The 20,391-nt window shown below is 46.6% G+C and overlaps 1 protein-coding gene across 3 annotated transcripts in view; it reads left to right on the top strand.

The window, feature by feature from the left end:
• The window catches only part of LOC138489070 (glycerol-3-phosphate dehydrogenase 1-like protein), a 278,084-nt gene that overhangs the window by 200,569 nt on the left and 57,124 nt on the right, over nucleotides 1-20,391 (top strand). The window contains exon 7 of one of the 3 annotated variants that reach the window (XM_069616635.1): nucleotides 9,473-9,923. The exons of the other annotated variants lie outside the window; for them this stretch is intronic. Coding sequence (XP_069472736.1) covers nucleotides 9,473-9,616 — 144 coding nt within the window. The 3' untranslated portion in view covers nucleotides 9,617-9,923. Of the gene's footprint in view, nucleotides 1-9,472; nucleotides 9,924-20,391 lie in introns of those variants that run through there. 3 annotated transcript variants of the gene reach the window in all.

The raw sequence follows: 20,391 nt of genomic DNA, 5'->3' as shown, positions 1-20,391 counted from the left end.
CTCCTCACACGTTTGAGTCCAGGTGAGGGCCCTCAGCCACTTCTCAAAAGAAGGGGGGAGCAGCATTTCCAACATTGTAATATGGCCACATTAAAAAACCTGGACACTTTTCTCAATTCGGGCTCGTCCCACAGGCCGAACAGTACAGCTAATGGATCAGGCGGGATATGGGATGCTGTTATTTCAGAGAGAGCGTCTGTTATGGCTTTCCAGTACGGGCCTAGTGCGCCGCAAGTCCAAAACATGAAGATTTGCATCTGGGACAAGTGTGAGCCTGGCTGTTTGCAAATCTATCCAGTCTGTGCGGTGTGTAATATAATCGGTTGAGGAGCTTGTATTGTATACATCTATATCTGGCGTTTAAGGAAGTGGTGTGGGTGTGTATGCACATTTTCCTCCACATTACATCAGTGATGGGCAGGCCTAGTTCACTGCTCCACATGTCGCATGCTGTCTGTGGCACATCCTTAGGGTTGGCCATCAGCATTTTGTAGAGCAAGGATATTATCCCTCTGGCCCCAGACGAGTTGGTTATATAGTGGATCTCAGGCGAATCTGGTGGTTCGTCGGGGTATGAGGGCCACCAGGCATGGACCAATGCTCTCAATCTGAAGTATTGTAAGAGTTCCAGTGCAGAGCCAGAGTGACTGGGTCGCCATGTCTGCGGGGTGATAAACTTCCCTTCAGGGTATAAGTCAGTCAGGGCTTGGTATCCAAAGTCATGCCAGTGTTTCATTAGGAGTTTGTTGTGTGTGGGGCTGAGGCCTGGGAACTGCCAAATGGGCAGCCTTTTGTAGTACAGGTGGTGGCCAGGTTGTGTGTGTAGTATTTGTTTCCAAGCCATGGTTGTTGCCGCTACGGGGTCAGCTGGGGCGTCAGAATGAAAAGTATGATGGAGTATGAGAGAGAGGGTGTTAATCTCTTCACTTGCTAGTTTTTCCAGATGTGGGGGAGGATCGGTGAATGTGTACCAGTGTGTAGCGTGTTGGGCTTGCGCAGCGGTCCAGTATTTAGCGAAGTCTGGGGCAGTGAAGCCCCCATTCTCGTATGGAAGAGTCATATGTTGCCACTTCTTACGAACCGCGCCAGAGTGCCACAAAAATTGGGCGCATGCAGTGTGTAGGTCCTTGAAGTATCGTTTCCCAGCCTAGGGACAATTATCATTTTGATTAGGGACAGTCTGCCCGATAATGGGAGCGGGAGGTTGCGCCATTTCAACATTTGGGCCTTAGTGAGGGATACCTCGACCCCGAGATATCTGATGCCCTTAGGGGACCAGCGGAGTGGGAATTCGCATGCTGGTTTGAGAAGTGGTCGGTGAGAGCGGGAAGATTTCAGATTTGGTATAGTTTATGGTGAAGCCCGAGAATGTGCCGATTTTTGTTATGTCCCGTAAAATCCGGTCCAAGTGGACAGCCGGGTCTCTGATTTAGAGGAGTACATCATCTGCGTACAGTGAGATGATCTCCGGGTGTCACGCAGATGGATGCCTTTACGTACGTGCTTGTCTCTGACATTGTCCACCATGGGTTCAATAGCGACTGCGAAAAGTATCAGGGAGAACGGGCAGCCTTGGCGGGTGCCCCTATGGAGGGTGAAGGGGGCGGAGATCCTGGCGTTGACAAGGACTCTGGCCACAGGGTTTGTGTAGAGCTGTTTGATATATGATATCATGCGTGGGCCGATTCCCATTTTGTGGAGTACTGCCCACATATATTGCCACAACACCATGTCAGACGCCTTCTGGGCATCAAGGGTGACCGCTATGGCGCTTGCGTTGGGGTCATTTCTGGACATGACATTAAATAAGCCCCTCTGGTCAGGGTGAACTAAGTGGGTCATAATGGGGAGGAATCTGTTCGCAATAATCTTAGCAAATATTTTCATGTCAGTGTTAATTAGAGACAGGGGTCTGTAGGAGCCGCATTCGTCCAGCGGTTTGCCCGGCTTGGGAAGCACAGTTATGAGCGCCTCGCGCATGGGTTGGGGTAGGGTGTTCAACCTAAGTGATTCGTTCCACACCTCCAGGAGTCTGGGTGCCAGAACGGCTACGTGCTCCAGATAAAACTCCGAAGTGAGTCCGTCTGGGCTTGGTGCCTTGCCCTTTGGACAATTCGAGATGGCTGTGGTTATCTCATCGAGGGTGAATGGAAAATCGAGCTGGTCGCTGTTCGCGCGGGAGAGGAGGGGCATGGGGATTTGGTCTTGGAGAACGTCTGTGTCTTGTGGGCTGTGTTCTTGCTGGGGGCCGTAAAAAGTTGTGTAGAACGCAGTGAATGTCTCGAGGATGCCGTGATTGGTCCAGCACAGGGCGCCCCGTGCGTCCTTGACGCAGTCAGTGCAGGTCCTGCCACCCTCTGCACGAACCAGTCTGGATAGTGTCCTCCCCGGTCTGTCCCCCTCCCCGTATTTCCTGGCTGCTACGGGACGGGCGTGGTATTGTATCTCCCTTCGGGCATGGGTCTCAAATGTTTCCAATTCCGCTCTAATCTGTGCCAGCGTGGTCGGGGAAGGGGCAGAGGTGTATTCCCGCTGAAGTTCTTTTAGCTTCACTTCAGATCCCTGCAAGCTATTTTTAATGACTTTGAGGACCCCGGCTTCTCTAGAGATGCACATCCCCCTGATGTAGACCTTGAATGCCTCCCAGCGGACCCCATCAGATGTATCTTGCCTGTTGTTGCAGTCAAAGGTGTTGATGTCAGCCAAAATATCAGCTTTGAAAACTATATCTTGGAGGGCTTCAGATTTTAATCTCCAGGAGGAGCGGGGGGGCTGGTCCTGTGCCAGGGTAAGGCGCACTGTTACTGGTGAGTGATCCGAAAGTGTGCGCAGTAATATCTGAGACTCTGTGGCCTTGCCCACTATGCCGCCTGATATGAGAAACAGATCTATCCTGGATAGGCTATCATGTACCGATGAGTAAAAGGTATACTCTCGCGCCTGCTGGTTGAGAACTCGCCACACGTCTTTAAGGCCAAGTGTGATCATGTGTGCATGTAATCTATGGGCCGCACGTGATGTGGCTCTGCGGGCAGTCCCGGATCTGTCCAGCTCTTTGTCAAGAATTAAATTCATGCCCCCCCCCATATGATGGGAACACCAATATACTTCAAGAGCATGGTGGTGATTGCGTCAAAGAAATCCGGAGTGTCAAAATTAGGGGCATACGTGTTCACCAGGAGGCATTCCATATTGGCAAGTGAGCAGTGAAGGATTAAAAATCTGCCCTCGGGGTCTATGTGATTGGTGCGTAATGAGAACTGGACTGATTTGTTTATTAGGGTGGGTACCTCCCTGGACTGGGTCGAATATTTCATATAATATCTATTGTTGCCCCAGGTTGGGGTGAGGCATGTCGCTAGGCGGCCCAGGGCATGAGTTTCTTGGAGGAAGAGTATCTTAATTCCATGCCTCTGGGCATAGGCAGTTATCCTGCGGGCTTTGGTGAAGTTACTCAGTCCACGAATATTCCATGTCATGAAATTAAGTGACATAGTGTTGTATTATGGGACATCCCTGCAGTAGTATTCATTAACATTCCATAACTTGCGTACACTTGCTGTACAGGTACACTGCGCTGCCGTCATGTACCTCCCTGTCATGCCATTTTCCTTTAATCCAACCCCAACAGTGTCACCCCCCACCCTCACTGCCCAACCCCGATATGCAGTGTAACCCCCCCACCCCACAACAAAGATGCCAACAATTGAACCGACTCCCACCAGGAGGCGGAGGTCGGAGGGCCGGATCCAACGTGGATATGCCCTCATCCCAGCCCAACAGGGGCCAAACATTAGCAACAACCAAATGAAATCAAACATTACAACTGCAGCGGGGAGCACTGATGCTGTGCGGCCGGCATTTTAAGCATGATGTAGGGCAGCAGTGCTGTCCCAGGCATGTTACTGCGGTAGAAGGATTTTTCAATCGGCCCCCAGAGCTAGAGAGCCCTCTCGAACTGGGCAAATCTGCAGGAGAGGGTAGGACACATGGCTAGCTCCTGGCATCAAGGGGGGAGAATGGCCAGTGTATAACATCCAGGAGCCAGCCTGCAACCCAAATGCATGTGATAGGGAGCCATGCTTGCTGAGTAGACAAAGTCAGGTTGCCATCGACACATCATAAAACAAGGATCAGTGGGTATGATAAGTCTCCATGAGCCACGCTGTTCCTGATTAGCTGTCGTTGGCTCGGTCGTCTCCTGGCCCGTGTAGCGGTATTTGCAACTCAATAAATTTCACTGCTTCATCTGGGACAGTGAAGAAATACAGTTTACCATTGTGGGTGATTTTGAGTCACGCCGGGAACAGGATGGCATACGGGATGTTGCGCTCCCTGAGCAGTTTCTTAACACTGAGGAATTGACGCCTCTCCTGCTGTACCGCCACCGAGAAGTCTGGGAAGATTCTAATAGTGTGGGCCTCAAATTGTAGGTCTCCCTCCTCACGCCACAAACGAAGAATGAGGTCTCTGTCACGGTAATTGAGTATCTTAGCGATGATGGGTCTGGGACTGTCGCCCGGCCTAGGGCATGGTGGTAAGGCCTGGTGAGCTCGCTCCACCGTAAAATATGGTGAGAGGTCCGGATTATCCAGCAGGTCTTTGAGTAGTTTTTCCACAGCATCTTCCATCCGCCCTTTGAGGGCATTCTTGGGAACTCCGATAATGCGCAGGTTGTTTCTGCGGGAGCGAGACTCCAAGTCATCGCATTTCGCCTTAACACTCTTCATGTCACGCGACAGGGAGGCCACAGTGTCTTGGAGCGTGTGTATTTCGTCCTCATTGGCAGAGATTCTATTTTCGGCCTCAGTGATCCTAGAACCCGCCTGGTCCACCCGAGTTTTTAGTGAGGCAAGATTTGCGTTAATGTCGTCAAGTTTTTCATGAAAGGAGGCGAACTTTTCGGCCATAGATTCCATCAGCGTGGTGAGATCTGGCGCTACAACCCCATGGTGAGGGTCCGGGTCGGATTCTTCCTGTGAAACTGATGTGTGGGCCGGCTCAGCCCGCGGAACCTATTTAGTAAACTTGTCCATGGTACCTCCTTGGGCAGCACTCTTGGATCTGCTCGCCATTGCAGCAGAAAGAAGAAGGTATGGTGCGGGCTCACCGGCAGGGAGGATGGTGATGTGGAGGGTAGTAGTCTCAACGGGGCCGGAGGTCTCCTGCCAGTGTCTCCGCGTGAGCCGGGTGCGCAGGCCGTGGCAGAGGTAGTAAGTTGCAGTGAGACGGCAGTTTGAGGTATTGGGTGTGGATTGAGGGATACCGCTACGCGACGGGGTGGTCGTTGTCACATCGCGTGCTCAGATTTCTTGCGTCTGGTCTGCCATGTCGGGCCCCAACGGGGGAACCACTGTGCGCACCTCCCTCCGCTCCTCACCTGGACTGCCGCAGGTGCGGTGCGAGCCCCAGAGTCCTCCCGACTGGGCGGCAGCCAGTCCGTAGCCGTTGGTATGGTGTCCGTCGCACGGCCTCCGAGTACAGGGGGAGGCGGGCCACGCCCCGGTCGCGGCCCAGCTGCGCCGCCGCTCGCTCCGCGCGGGCCCCCACAATAGACGATGTTGGGTCTCCGCCGCACCCTCGCTGGTGTCACTGAGGGAGGGGGCCCGGGGCCACCTCTGCAGTTGTTACGGTGTCGGCCTCTGGGGAGGGAGCCAGGCGAGGGGAGCCAGAAGTCAGGCGAGCGCCAGGCCCTGGTGCGCACCCGGTCTGCAGTCACCAAGGTCGTATCTGGCCCAAACTTGCACAACACACGCCCCACAGTGTAGGCAGCAGCACAGCCAAGCAGCGATGTTAGATGGCGGAGGAGACCGCAGATGTAGCCGGATCGATGCCTGGGCCGCACAGAGCTGAAAAATTCTAGGCAGCTCCACAGCGCCACCTCCGCAATAGCCTTTTTCTGTGTTTCATTTTCCGATACCCTTGGCTATAACCCAGGGTATAATCATGTCTATCTCTCCCATTGAAAGAAAAAAAAGATGGCAGCTTTTTCATTTCTGAAAACCCAGATCCTGCAATGCACCATGGAAGAAATAACAATTTTTTGGGTGAGAAGCAGGCACCCTCTTCTCATCAAATATTTAAAAAACGACTGGACGGAACAACCCCAATCAACAAAAGGATCCCAAGTCAATGCTTCATGCCCAACTTCTTTTGGACTTGATCCAATTCCGTCCAGGGGTTTCGGCAGTGCAGTCCGGCAAAAATTGACCTTTTTGTCTATGGGAAAATGAATGGTGACTATGCCGAAACTGCTTTATTTTGCTTTCATAATAACTTTTTTAATTGTTTAAACAATTATTTGCCAAACTTTCCAATCTGGGGAGGCCCAGACCTACAATTTTGTCTGCAATATTTCAGTCAAATCCGTCATATGCGTCAAAAGTTATTATTTATTTATCTAATTGTTTTTTTTATAACACGCTTAATACCGGAGTTTGGTTTCTAAGCGCAGATCTAGGATTCGGACCTCTGTTGCTCTGTGTGGTAAAGCCATTCATTTTTGGGATTTCCTATGTGACTCCAAATCAGCTTAACCATAGGGCGGTGGTCACTGCCCTATAAAATATATGAAAGTAATAGCTGGGCACTAGAGTTCCAAATCCACTTGTGCAGCACTCCGAAATGATACGCTGTTTGTTTGTTATGAGATTGCGTGCTGCATGATCACTGGTTGTGGAGGTGTTGCCCACACCTCTTGTGGGGCTGAAACTTTTGGGCCGGGCCGGATATCTTGCACATAAAGAGTAATTAATCTATTTGTGTAGCCCAATTTTAGAGTAATATTTATTTTAATTTTGCTTTTTATTGCTTTGAAATGTTATTCGTGTTGTCAAGGCTTAAGCGTTGTGATATTCTACATCAGACGGTGAAATGGTGCTCAAGGACTGGTCGGAGTGTGCTCCTCCCACTGTAAGTCTGGTTAGACTTGCATGCCCCACTGGGCATCGGTCAGTTCTGCCGTTTGGTGTGAAGGTCTGTTCTTGATACGGTCTGACCACAGGACCTACATTGTCTTAATGAGATTTAAAATGTGTGTTGCTTCATCAGGTGCAAAAGCAAATGATTCAACTATCTTTTCCGCAAGATTATCTATGTTAGAAAAGGACATATTGTTATTTTCAATGGGTTTCTGAAGATTCACAACCAGCTAATTTGGGGAAAACAACAAGCAACCTACAATGGTCTGCGCACCTTTTACACTTTGTTACATGAAAAAACTCAAGACATTTCTTTTGCTTTTCAACAATTTGAAATAAGTTATTGGTGACAACTGTAACTGGATCCTCCACATGAGATCCAAATAAGATAAATGAATAAACTGCCTGGTAGAGAACACTGTCAAAAACATAGATGCACTCTTTATGCGACCGTAAGGACTACAGAAACTAATTTCTATTAACAATGTACGTACCACCATAACACCAACATTCAATTGTTATGATTCTTATTTTTACGTTCAAAGTGGCGTTCACTGTAAAATGCTTATCAAGGTAACATCTTTTTTAACTAAATGACAAACTTGATTCAAAAGTTTAAATTGTACATTATTAGCGGGTTAGTAATATCTTCATTCATCAGTCATCATCTTCTTTGTGTAAAACCAATCATTAATCAAAACATTTCTAACATAACGCCAAAGTTTAATAACTGTTGAAGTCCTATAATGAGCTCTGTGCATTTCTAGTATCCCTCTTCTTCAGGAGCAAATAATGTCTAGACTTCCTGAACAGGCCAAACTGTAAACTAATTTAGAACTTGGTAAAATTGAAAAGGAGAGGAGGGTTTGAGCCTCTGTAAAGAGTGCAGTTGAAGTCTACAAATGTTGGGCATGCCAACATTCTGGTTTCACCCATTATTAAATACTAAACATAAAAGAATTCCAAACCTTGCAAATAAGTCAAAAAGTAAAATCAACACTATTGTATATTTTTACAACACACACCAACAATAGAACAAGATACAAAGGAAACATATAACCCATTCTAAAACACAATAACTATCCCTAATGAACAAATTAACTACTGCGCTGTAATATTCTTTCTCATCTCATGACAGCCCTTCCTCCTATTGATATTCTATCTCCAGCATCAGCTGTTTTCGTAACTTCTCTTACCACAAGAGGGTGCAGCTCCATGTTCGCTCCGCCCAGCATGGTTGTGTGCCTCACGCTAGCCATGATGCCAGGGCCTGTATATATGGATCAGGCCACCCCATGGCCTCAGTTCCGCCCTGTGACAAATTGATTTCTGCTTCGCAGGAGTACAAGGATGAGTAGGAGTAAAATGGCCCACTCGCTCTCTCACTTCTACAAACTAAAAAAAGTGCAATTATAAAGGTAAAACAGGGACACTTAAGAGGTATACCTCCTTTGCCGTTTGTGGTAATGTGGGCGGAGGGAAGGCTATACTCTGAGGAAGGGTGTTAACATGAACCAGTAGGGACCCACACAACACAGTACCACAGTCCAAAATAAAGGGAATGTCCAATCAAGGTTCTATACAAACATAAATACTTTAATTAAAAACACCAGTTGCACGTAGAATGAAACTAGATTACTACACAAAAGCCCACCCCAAAGGAAGAACAGAGAAGATAAAACAGACTGTACAAAATAACACTCTGAGCGTAGTTCCAGGGGTAGTAGGTATGGTACTATCTAAAAAGTATATCTTGTTGAAAACCGGCGTGAACGTGACCTAACCAGTCTCTAGGGTCCAAGTGGACCATGGGGGCAGTTCAAAGACAACAGTACCTGGATTTTGTTCTTGGTGGGCTGATGCAGTCAGACCTATGGTCGAACATCTAGGTGAGCCCATTTCGAGCATGTAATATCGTGGAGGCCCTGGCAGTAAACGTGCATTAGGTAGGTGCAAATGCAGGTGCTCTTGCAGTAGAACGGTGGCTCTTCAACGATGCAAGTCGGGGCAGTCCCACAAATGCCTTGCAGTTGGCCAGGTGGAGTTGGACTTTAGCCGCTAAGAGGGGTCGATGAGTGATGTTCCATCATTTCGAGTCAACGGGTGACGGTTGTCACCTCCACTATTCCCACAGTATATGGTTGCTCTTGCTACGCCATTTACTCTAATTATATTCACATATTGTATGATTTGGTATTACTTACCTCTGTTTGTGTTGAAATATAGTTTACATTTAACATTACATCAGCCTCAGAGGAAGAGCGTGTCAGGCGGTTGATGTTTTCATTAAATAATTCTGCAATCTAAGCAGTTTCTGCATCTCTTTTGTTGGCGCAGTGAGACTGGACCACCTGTCCAATTGTACTATTGCTGTGGAGTACTTGGGCAACATACCCACAACCTCCAGTCGCCTGCTTTGTACTAACCAAGTTGCAAGCGCAGCACCTTCTTATTTTGGTCTCTCTCTCTCTCTCTCTCTCTCTCTCTCTCTCTCTCTCTCTCTCTCTCTCTCTCTCTCTCTCTCTCTCTCTCTCTCTCTCCCCCCCCCACAGAAGATCACCAGCAGGAATATCACAATAGGGACCAGTATCTTCTACACTGCTCCGAGCAAGATTGATGCCAACGAGAACATTGTCCTGAACCAATCTTCAGCTTCCACCCCTGCTTCACTTTCCATGCCTGTCTTTAGCTTGTGAAGGGCCCCTAGGATGTGCGACAGGGACTCGTTTTCTGTATCGTTTGGGGGCCATATGTGCAACATGATAGTCCAACAGTTTTTCACATGCCCCCTTCCATGACCGTCAGTAATTCCAGAACATACCGGTTCTGAAGGATCATCAACCGGATCACATGCATTTTACTCTTGATCACGTTCAATTCTTGATTTGATTTTGATTTGATTTGATATGCTTGTATAGCGCGCTGAACCCTTGGGTAGCTAGGCGCTTAACTTGAGGAAGACATGTTATACATAGTAAAGTACAATAAAGACAGGCGCATATATACAGTATTTACATTATGTACAAGATTTACAAATAGTGTGCATCATACGACACTGTGGAAGACAATTTTCAATATTTACATAGAAATGCAGTCAGGATGTTATGTGGGGGAGGTTTAGGATGGAGTGGGCTGGGGGTGTAGCCAAGATTTAACTTTGAATCGGAAGGCTAGGAAGGAGTTTTCATCTCTAAGCGCAGGGGGCAGGAAGTTCCAAGTTTTGCCAGCTAAAACTGGGAAGCTAGATCCACCTGCATTTTGGAGTCTGAATTTGGGGATGTTGAGGCAGTGGGAATATTTGGCTCTAGTGGGTCTCGAAGAGGTTTTCCTAGTGAATTTGTCTATCATATATTTGGCCGCTGTGTTGTTGAGGCATTTGTTGGTGATCATGAGTGTTCTGAAGGTAATGCTGTCTTTTATGGGGAGCCATTTAGCTGTCAGCCTAGCTTGGGCTATGTGGTCGGAGCGTGGGCTATTGAGAGCTGCTCTCAGAGTGGTGTTTTGAAGGATTTGGAGTTTATGGATTTTTTGTTTGCTGGTGCCTAGATATAGGGAGTTGCAGTAGTCGATTTTTGAAAGTATTAGGGCTCTGGCCAGTGTGTTAAAATTTTGCGTGGACAGGAAGGGTCTGCGGGCAGTTATTAATTTAGTGGTGTATGCTGAAGAGGAGGCTATGGAATTCACTTGTCTAGAGAGTGACAGGGTGGAATCGAGGTAGACTCCTAAGGTTTTGGCGTTATTGGAGACATTGATAATATTGCCATCTGTATTGAAAGAATTGTATTGTGGGTTGAGTTTATTTAGGCATTGTCTGGATCCAATGAGTAGAAGCTTGGTTTTGTCATCGTTAAGACAAAGGCCGTGCTTGGCCATACAATCTTGGATATTGCTGTAGATTTCATTGAGACTGGTGGAGTCAGACTCGTAGTTGCCAGAGCGTGATGAGGATCTGAGTATCATCATCGTAGTTGGTGTATGGGACATTCAGATCATCTAGGAGGTCAAATAACATCTTGGTAAAGATGTTACATATCGTGCGGGAGACGCAAGAGCCTTGGGGACACCGCAGGTGATGGGCGAGGGGTCTGCTGAGGCAATGTCTGAGAAGACCCTCATGGACATTTCAGATAGGAAGGATTGGATCCATTTAGCTACATTGGGTGAGAAGGCAGCTGAGGTAGTGAGGTGCGAGGTAAGGATGCTGTGGTTGACTAGGTCGAAGGCCGCTGAGAGGTCCAGGAGTAGGAGGAGGGAGGGGTGGCCCTTATCTTTTGCCTCATCCATTTGGATCTTCAGATCAAGAAGGGCTGTCTCAGTGCCATGTCTTGGTCTGAAGCCAGACTGACGGAGGCCCAAGAGGATGTGAGATTTAAGATGGTTTTGAATTTGTATGTATGCTGCTTTATCAAGGATTTTTAGTAGGAATGGGACTGTGGTGATGGGACGGTAATAGTGGGAATGTTAGGGTCTAGAGTGGGTTTTTTGATCAGTGGTTTGACCAAGGCATCTTTGAGATTCTTGGGCACTGTACATGAGGCAAAGGAGGTGTTCATCAGTGAAGTGATGAAGGGAACAAAGTCTTTGGCTCATTCTTTGATTATGGCAGCTGAGCAAATATCTCCTTCACATTTGGAGGGTTTGAGACTAGCAATTATGGATTCTGCCTGTGTCGAGGTGACAGGTGAGAATTCGAAGAGGTTAGTGGTGTTGTGGGGTTTGGCTGCAGGGAGCATTGCTGGTGTCTTTGGAGGCTAGGAGTGATCTTTTAGTTTCGATTTTATTCTGTATTAACGCTATTTTGTCCAGTAGAGCCTTCCTAATGTTGGCGCACCAAGAGGCGTCTTTGAGGGAGGTGGACTGGGGGAGTTTTGGGGATTCCATTTCCCTGAGGATTGTGAAGAGTTCCTTCACGTTTGAGCAAGCATTTTGAATTATGTTGTTAAATATATCGCTTTTGGTGTTGATGATGGTAGTTTTGTAGTTGGTTTCCGCTGCTCTGAAGAGCCAAGTTTTGGGGAGTAGGGTTCTTTATCCATTTGGTTTCTAAAGATCTTTTGGATTTTCTCAGTGCTTTTAGTTGGTGTCCAGTTAAAGTACCGAATTCAAAAGGATTGAATGCCAAAGGTGAGAGTCAATTTGGCCTAAAACAAAAGGGTCAAATTTTTTTATTGGGTTTCCGTTTTGGAAAAAAGTGTTTTTTATCACAAAAAGGAGGTTTCGGGGGAACCCCCCCCAAAATAAAAATAAAAAAATTCGACCCATTGGTTTCCAGTCCTTTGATTCGACCCTTTGGTCATTCGATCCTTTGCATTCGAAACCTTGACCTAGAACCCTTTTAGTTCTGGTGTGAACCATTTATTTAAGTGACTAGGTTGTTTGGCTTTTCTGGTTTTGAGGGGGGACATTTGGTCAAGAGCTAGCAATAGGTTCTTATTGAAGATGTTGACTAAGGTTTCTGGCTCTGGTATGCTGGAACAGGTGGGCTTGATGATGGGCTGGATGAGAGGGCGGAGGGCCTCTAGGGTGATGGATTTGTTATTCCTGGTGGTGGCTGGTGGTGCTTGGGGAGGCTGTGTCAAATTATGGAGGGGGGCTTCTATTTCAAAGTGGATGATGTGGTGGTCTGACCATGCGCATGGGGTATTTGAGAGTACATTAAGGTTACAGTTTAGGTTTGCGACCCAGTCAAGGGTTCTGCCTTTGCAATGGGTGGGTTCAGATATGAGTTGGTTGAATCCTAGATTGAGAAGGGATTGTTCTATGGTAGATGCATGTGTGTCTAAAGGGTCTTTGTAACCTAAGTTTAGATCACCTAGGAGTAAGATTTCGGAGGAGCGTTTGGTGTGGTGTGAGAGTAGGTTGGAGATGTCTTCTTCAAAGGTCGAGATTGGGCCTGGGGGTCTGTAGATCAGGTGTATCAACAATGTGGTTTGGGCAGAGATGGGCAGTTTGGCGGACATGAGATCTCCTGATGGGAAAGGCAGCTAAATGAATTCCCATATGCCAGGTTGTGTTTTGGAAATTATGGTGATTCCTCCCCCTTTGCTGGTAGTCCTATCTGATCTGGTGATGTTTTAGTTTTCCGGAACCGCATGCATGAGGTGGGGACCAGCTGCAGGATGTTGCCATGTCTCTGTGATCGCAAGAAGATCTAGGTTGTTAGAGAGCATGAGGTCTGCTATTTCCAATGCATGTGCTATGAGGGATCAAGCAGTTATGAGTTCACATTTAAGATTAGGTGTGGGGAGTTGCGGAGGGTTGTGGGCAAGGTTTGATTTGAGAGGGGAGGTGATAGGTTTGTCGAGTGGCTTAGTGTGGGTAGTGTGTGGAGGAATAAGGTGGTTTGGTCTGGTAGTGTGGGGTGTTTGTCGGGCGGTGCGGTAGCCTAGTAGGCGGTTTCTGCGGTTAGTGTTTGGTAGATTGTCAGTGTAGGGAGGCTTGCTAGTGAGCGGTTCCATGTTTGCCTTCTGGATTAACAGGGATGTAGGGCAGATACTAAGGAGGAAGAAGGCTAATGTGATGATGGTGAGTCTGGCAAGTGCCCTGGAGGTGATATGCAGAGGTAAGAGTGGCTTGGATTCAGGTGGCATACAATTAAGGTGGGGTGGGCCACTGAGTGGATGTGTGTGTGGCTCACAGTGTGTATGGGAGGTTCAGAGGTGACTGAGGGCCTGGATTTATGCGAGTGGCTGGTGGGAAGCTGGGCACAAGCTCGGAGGCTAGTTTGGTAGCTGTAGGTGTCGTGATTAATACATGCTAGCTCAATTGCTAATAGTTTCTAATGAGTGGCACCAGGGGCAAGACTAATTTGAATGCAATAGCTAGTGCGAGTAATGCAGACTAAATTGATACCTGGTAGCATTAAAACAATGCATTAAGAAAAAAATATGCTGGTTCGAATGCAGTTACTGTCACGAATAATGCAGGGAACATTAATATCTAGTGTCACTAACACAATGCAGAAGAGAGAAACATAGGCTGGTTTGAGTGCCGTAGCTAAGTGGTAGTTGTGGCGAAGGCATCAATGGAACATGGGCTGAATCAATTATCGTGTCTTTAGTGAGATTAGCAGGATATCTCAGCTCAGGGCCCTTCCAATATGGGGCAGTCACCTGTCATGGATGGCGTGGAGGAGTTTAGTAAGCAAGACTAGTGGGGATGTGATACCGGAAATGTTATTCTCGTGGGCATCTGTCGGGTGGAATCCTGCAATCCTGAGCGGGGTTGGGAGTTGTATGACTTACTGGTGGGATGGTGTTCCGTGTCATTCGCCAACTGGATCATTTTCAATCTCACGATTTGGAGCCATTTTGCAATGGGTGTGGGTTGGACCTCTTGTAGCATAAGAGAAGCATAGAAGACCTCCATCTTGGTACATAGGCGGTACTTGTCTGGAATTTGTTTCAACAGTTTGGAAGAATCTTTGGATAGATAATTTGATTGCCTCTTCTGTCAGCTCAGTGAGCACTACTTTCTTCTTGCTTGTGGGGGCTGGGATGGGGGTTGCTTTGACTGTGTTGTGACATATTTGATGCTATAGTTAGATGTGCTTCAGGAACTACAAGAATGGCTGAATGTAATGTCGCTTGCAAGCATGTCCCTCTCCATGATGGTGGGAGATGCAGGTAAGCTTTCTGGCCACACACCCAATAAATGTCCATGAGGGATGGTGTGACCTTGCTCAGATCAGGAATAACTAGTGTTTTGTTGCACTTGTTGTTGGTTCCCATTGGAACAGTTCCGTGTCCTTGAAAACAAAGCTTTTATTAATCCGCCGCCTGCACTTTCACCGGCGTTTCTTTTGTTTCTACCCATGTTAGGTTCGTAACATAGGTAGCCCATATAGTGAGACAGTTCTTGTTGACATTCCATATTACTTCTTTGTCGAACCCAGCCAACTCCCCTGATATGCAGCTCACTACCGCTTCTTGCGACCTGTTGGACACAAACAACACACCGTCCATCCATAGCAGTGGGCGTGGTTTACATTGTGGGTCTTTGTCGATTTCTGCAAATTTCTCTTCGTCTTTGTCCATCAGCACAACTCGTACTCCATGTTCCTGTAACAAGCCGGAAACCCGAAACAGTGCTAGATGAACCAAACACTGGGCATGCAGAGATGGCATTTCCTAGGGCACTAACATTTTTTGGTGTCCCTGATGTATGGGGGAATCAGAGAGCAAACATAGTACCTCCCATTCGCCCTCTGCTTCCCCACTAAGAGCATGTGGCTATACCATATGTTACTGAAATCTGGATGCTGCAAATCATTCATTGTACCGAATACGACCCCTTTATTCTGGTCGTATTCTCTCTCCTCATCCACCTCCCTTTTTCATCAATGTTTCCATTGCCGCGTGACTGTGTCAACTACCCGCGTCCTTTGGACAGTCATTAAATCAACTGAAACGCTATCAGTGCAACCCCAAACCAGGCAATTTTCATTTTCTATACACCCCCTCCTTTATATGTCTTAACCATATATCTTGACTGAATGTATAAATGCAGAAACCTATCATGAAACCAGAACATGTATACAACATAGAATTACTGAAGCGATGAGTGCAATGAGATATCTGCAGATGGTGAGAAACCTTTGTGAATCCTGCAATTCCTTGGGCATGCTTCATATTTACAAAAGCAGCAATATTAGTTTATTAGCATTTTGTGACCATTATAACAGGAGAAATCCACATTTTTTGAAGGTATCGTAGTCGGTGTTGGAAGAGATGAGGTAGCGATGCTGTAATGAGGTAGTACAGTTGATGCAAGAAGGAAGAAAGACAATCATGTGGAAGAAAGTGGACACGAAAAACAAAAGACAATCAATCAAAAGGTACAATCTTCTGGTGCATAGTGGACGAAGGGTATTAAATCAATTAATTTGGTGGAGCAGAATTGAGGATAGGAGGTGCGGTATGGGGGAGAGTCAGACTGGGACAAGAAATGGGCCCGGACACCCAAAGAAAGTGGCCCACCCCTCATCTCAAAAAACATTGCCCTCAAACCATCATCCGTGAATCGCGTCAATTCACAAATTTACAGAAATTGCTACTTATGGAGGGTTCATATGTTACATTACAAAACAACTCATAAAATAACAGAATTTTGCATACAAGAATGGATCACCATATGTATCATTAATATCTGTGTGTATAGAATATGATCCATATTGTAGATTTACGGTGAATGTAAGCAGACATCAAAGGCCAAATGATAATATGTTATTGTCCAGCACTTAGGCTCAAGTTATTTTTTATAGAACAAATATGCACACAGTATCACCCAACCTGTGTTGGTACTAATTTATCGACGTCAGAAGAATGAAAGGCTGAGATGGCCTTGCAGGGATTCGAACCTGCAATGTGTAGATCACACACACATCGCAGCCGTGATCGCTCAACCCACTGAGCTATCATATCTGCTATAGTAAAATCAGCAATTATTCTGTAGTGGATACCATAAAACTGGTAATTGAGATTTAACAGCAGACCAGTTAAGTTCATCGGCAGGTCTGGTGCAAAATTGGCTGCAAGCCTGCGTGCATCTACTTTTCAGGCTTCAGAGGTTGGCAAAATAGGGAACACAGCGCATTCACAGGATATCCCATACTCTGAGCACTCATTACCTCATACATGCAAACAAACATCCTGAACAGCATGCCAGGGAGGTGGGAAAGATAGACACATTACAACAAAGCATTAATTGTGGCACAATGAAGTCAATGGCCACTTGATGTGCTATGGTCAAATATTTCTACACTGTACGCAAGTTTTTAGGCACAAAGATTTTGTGAAGTGACCGAGGACACCGAGATGGAATGTCTTGTGATGATCGTAGCAGAGACAATGGCAGAACAAACATGCTATTACTACAACTTGCGAAAAGCAAAATACATAATTCGAAATGGATGCTTATTCAGGTGCCTCGGAAAGTGCCTCGAACTGGACACCCGAGGACCAAGTAGAGGGGGCTGGGACTCTGACCTGAGTAACAAAGCATTCATTGTGGCACAATTAAGTCAATGGTCACTTGATGTGCTGCTATGATCAAATATTTCTACACTGTACACAGGCTTTTAAGCACAAGAATTTTGTCAAGTGACCGAGGAAACGGAGATGGAATGTCTTGTGATGATCGTAACAGAGATAACGGCAGTAAAAACATGCTATTACTGCAACTTGAGAAAAGTAAAATACATAGTCTGAAATGGATGCTTATTCAGGTGCCTCGAAGACAGCTGAGTGGGCAAGAGAAAGGAAGAGGTGGGAGAAGAATCAATACAGTGAAGGGGTAAAAAGGGGTAGAAACAGAGGAAGGAGGCAGGATAGATGTAGAAACTGAAGAGATAGAAATGGCAACAGGAAAGACAGGGCTGGGGCAGAGGCAGTAGGGAGTGGGAGCAGAGGAGAGATACATGTAGGTCATAGGACAAGTTTACTGTAGAGAAACAGGTTGGAGAACTGGGAGAGATAGGAGCGAAATCTGACAAGGGTTGCAGAGTCCTCCACCTGAAAGCCGACGGGGGAAATGCTGACAGGTCTGCCTCACACATTGCTAAACAGTGTAGTGAGTATTGGAAATATAATTATAGAGGAAGCTAATGTCACAACTTTTGACCCTTCCTAAAATGGCACGTGTAAGACAAAAAAAGACGTCACAGCGCTAGCCACTGTCATTGAAACAGCGCTGCAAGCTTGTGTGTGTTGTCAGTGTTCCTGGGCCCTTACAGGCCCTGTAATAAACGTTCACGTTCAGCAATCCCGCAGCAGAGTTTAAGTGTGCTTGCGAATTAAGCTGGGACAAAATCAAATGACAAAGATCTATGAACGAGCATGTTGCAAGCAGCCCTCGGGGACTCCACTGTACTGTTTTGCTCTACCCCAGTAGTTGTAAGGGCAGTTCAATTTGTGAGCTCTAACGAGTCATGTCACAATGCAATCCCAGTGCAAGCAAGGAAGTCAAGTCAATGTTAAGCCAAATCAACACAGAATTTAAACAGGATTACATGGAAATCATGTCCTTTTCTTACACTTTCCAATAGTGGTCTGCAGCTGACTGCATGGGGGAATCAAGCAAGCGAAACACTTACGTTTTGTCCTGTTTTCTTCAAATAAGTACTGGGCCCTTCCCTCGACTTCCTTCCCTGCTATGTGGGGAAGGGGATGCAGGCATTGCCGTCTATGCTGCTGCATTGCCTGAGAGGTCCTCCTCAGCCTCTCCTGCTCCCCGCCAGCGCCTCGGGCCACAAGCTGAGAGTGGAGTCCTGTTAGCTTTGTTGCGATTCATTGCATTTGCAACAACTGGCGCCACGCCATCGCTGGATCAGCTCAGGGCCCAGGGCACTGCCAGGCCAGCACGCCTACGTGATGCATTCATCAAAGAAAGGTAACACTTACATGTTACCTTTCTTTGATGAATGCATCCACTGTGCAGCAAGGAGGCATGAGCTGGCTTGCTGAGCGGCCTGCAGCCCGCAGGCAAACCAGCCAGCCCTGACCCAAGGTTGTAAACTGGCACACCGGCCCACATTAGTAGACCAGTCCCCATGCGGGACCACCAGACATCCGAAATGTGTACCGAATAACGCAGCTTCTTGAGTTTGATCACAAATGGAGTGGTATAAACAACTGAGTCATCCAGATTCAGCTGATAGGGTGGCGAGGTTGCAGATTCTGGGGTAGCGCTTTTTTCTTCTGTTGTCTTTGGCACTATCTGTCGAGAGATCATCTCTATTGACTTTGTCAGGTTAGACAGATACAATTCACATTTATCACCTAAAGTGGACACAGCACTGTGAGCAACAGAGGCACTTTGTGTGGGTGAAAGGTGCATGCGCATGCAACGTCCCATCACTATTTTGTGAGGGGAAAGGTGATGGTCCTTGCAGGGCTGTGTCCGCATACTGACTAGGGCCAAGACCTAAACATTATTTTAAAGGATAACACATCAATTAGACAGTGTGATTTTTAGAAGGCCATTGATCCGTTCGACAACGATGTTGGCTTGAGGATGGTATATGGAGCACAATTTGTGTGTGATACCTAAAAGAGCTGTGATTTCATTAAGTAGATCACTAAAGAAGTGGGTGCCATTATCTGATTTAAGCACTTTGCACACTCCCCAATGGGAAAACACTTCTTCCACTAGAAATCTGGCCGCTGACTTAGCGTCTGGGTGTGCACAAGGTCAAGACTCAACCCAACGGGAGAAGGGGCAAACAATGACAAATAAATACTGAAAGGTGTTGCACCGTTCTCCCATGTTGGCAAAATCAATATGTAACTATCTGAACGGCTGCTGGGGCGCGGTTGTGTGCCACGCAGCATCCGCAATGTTTGCCCAGTGTTACACGTTTGACAGATCATGAAATTCAAAATGAACACATTCAGTAGCTTTTACATGTTTGGCACACACCAATCCGCCTGTATGTCTGCAGCAATGTGCTGCTTTGACACATGGGAGGGGTGGTGCAGCTGCTTGAATGCTACCATCACAAATTCCTGGGGCTTGACCACCGTACCTGTGATGACATGTCTCCATATGAGGTCAGTGGGCGATTGCTCACACCCACTTTTCTGTCATAAAAACTTTTCTGCCTGTGGTGCTTGACCCTGGAGCTCTAATATCTGGTTTACTGGCAGTGTGTTGTATAGGACCTCTAATTGTAACTGTATGCTTGCTATCTCTGGGTATTCTGTAATGTGTGGTACTGGAAGGTAGGCTGCTATTTTCGCTGCCTGATCTGCTGAATCGTTCACGATTGAAATGGCTCTGTGTTGTTTGTGTGCGCGGTGCACTTGAACACCACAAAGAAAGTCATCCGCGAAAGAGGATACATTAACCTGTCTAGTAGCACAGCATGATGCACAGCAGACCCATCAGCTCTTCTAAACTCCCTTTTCCATCTGGACAACCCTGAGTGGACTGTGGTAGTGGTTATATGTCTTTATACTGAAAGGTTTATTGTGAACCACACATATATCGAGTATTTTATAAAGAAAACCTGTATACCGAATGTATTTTTTTGGGGGGAATCCCTCCCAAACCCCTGTTTACCGCCCTTAAAAACCCACCCCAAATATTTCCCAAAGAAATGTTAGCCTTTACCCCACCCAAAAATACATTCTGTATACAGGTTTTCATTATAAAGTACTTGATATATGTGTGTTTCAATATAAAATGTTCTATATAAACACTGCATACCTGTGGTATTGACATATGCTGAATCCAAGCAGATAGTTACTCGACACCTTTGGGATACCTCTAATACTTCTATCAAGGCAATACGCTCTGCAGCTTGGGCAGAGTAAGGCATGGGTAGTCTCTTCCACACTAAAACTTTGTATACTCCTTCCACTAGGCAGACCACTGCAGCACCTGTGTGCATTTTACCAGTCTCCTGGTCAATGGTCACTGACCCGTCAACAAAGAACACTTCCCCATCGTTTAGAGCACAGTCTTGTGCATT

Source organism: Ambystoma mexicanum, chromosome 9 (assembly GCF_040938575.1).
Source record: "Ambystoma mexicanum isolate Mex_15411 chromosome 9, UKY_AmexF1_1, whole genome shotgun sequence".
In the NCBI taxonomy this organism is placed as follows: domain Eukaryota; kingdom Metazoa; phylum Chordata; class Amphibia; order Caudata; family Ambystomatidae; genus Ambystoma; species Ambystoma mexicanum.
The sequence above is the reverse complement of the archived record's forward strand: the minus strand, read 5'-3'. Positions and strand labels throughout refer to the sequence as shown.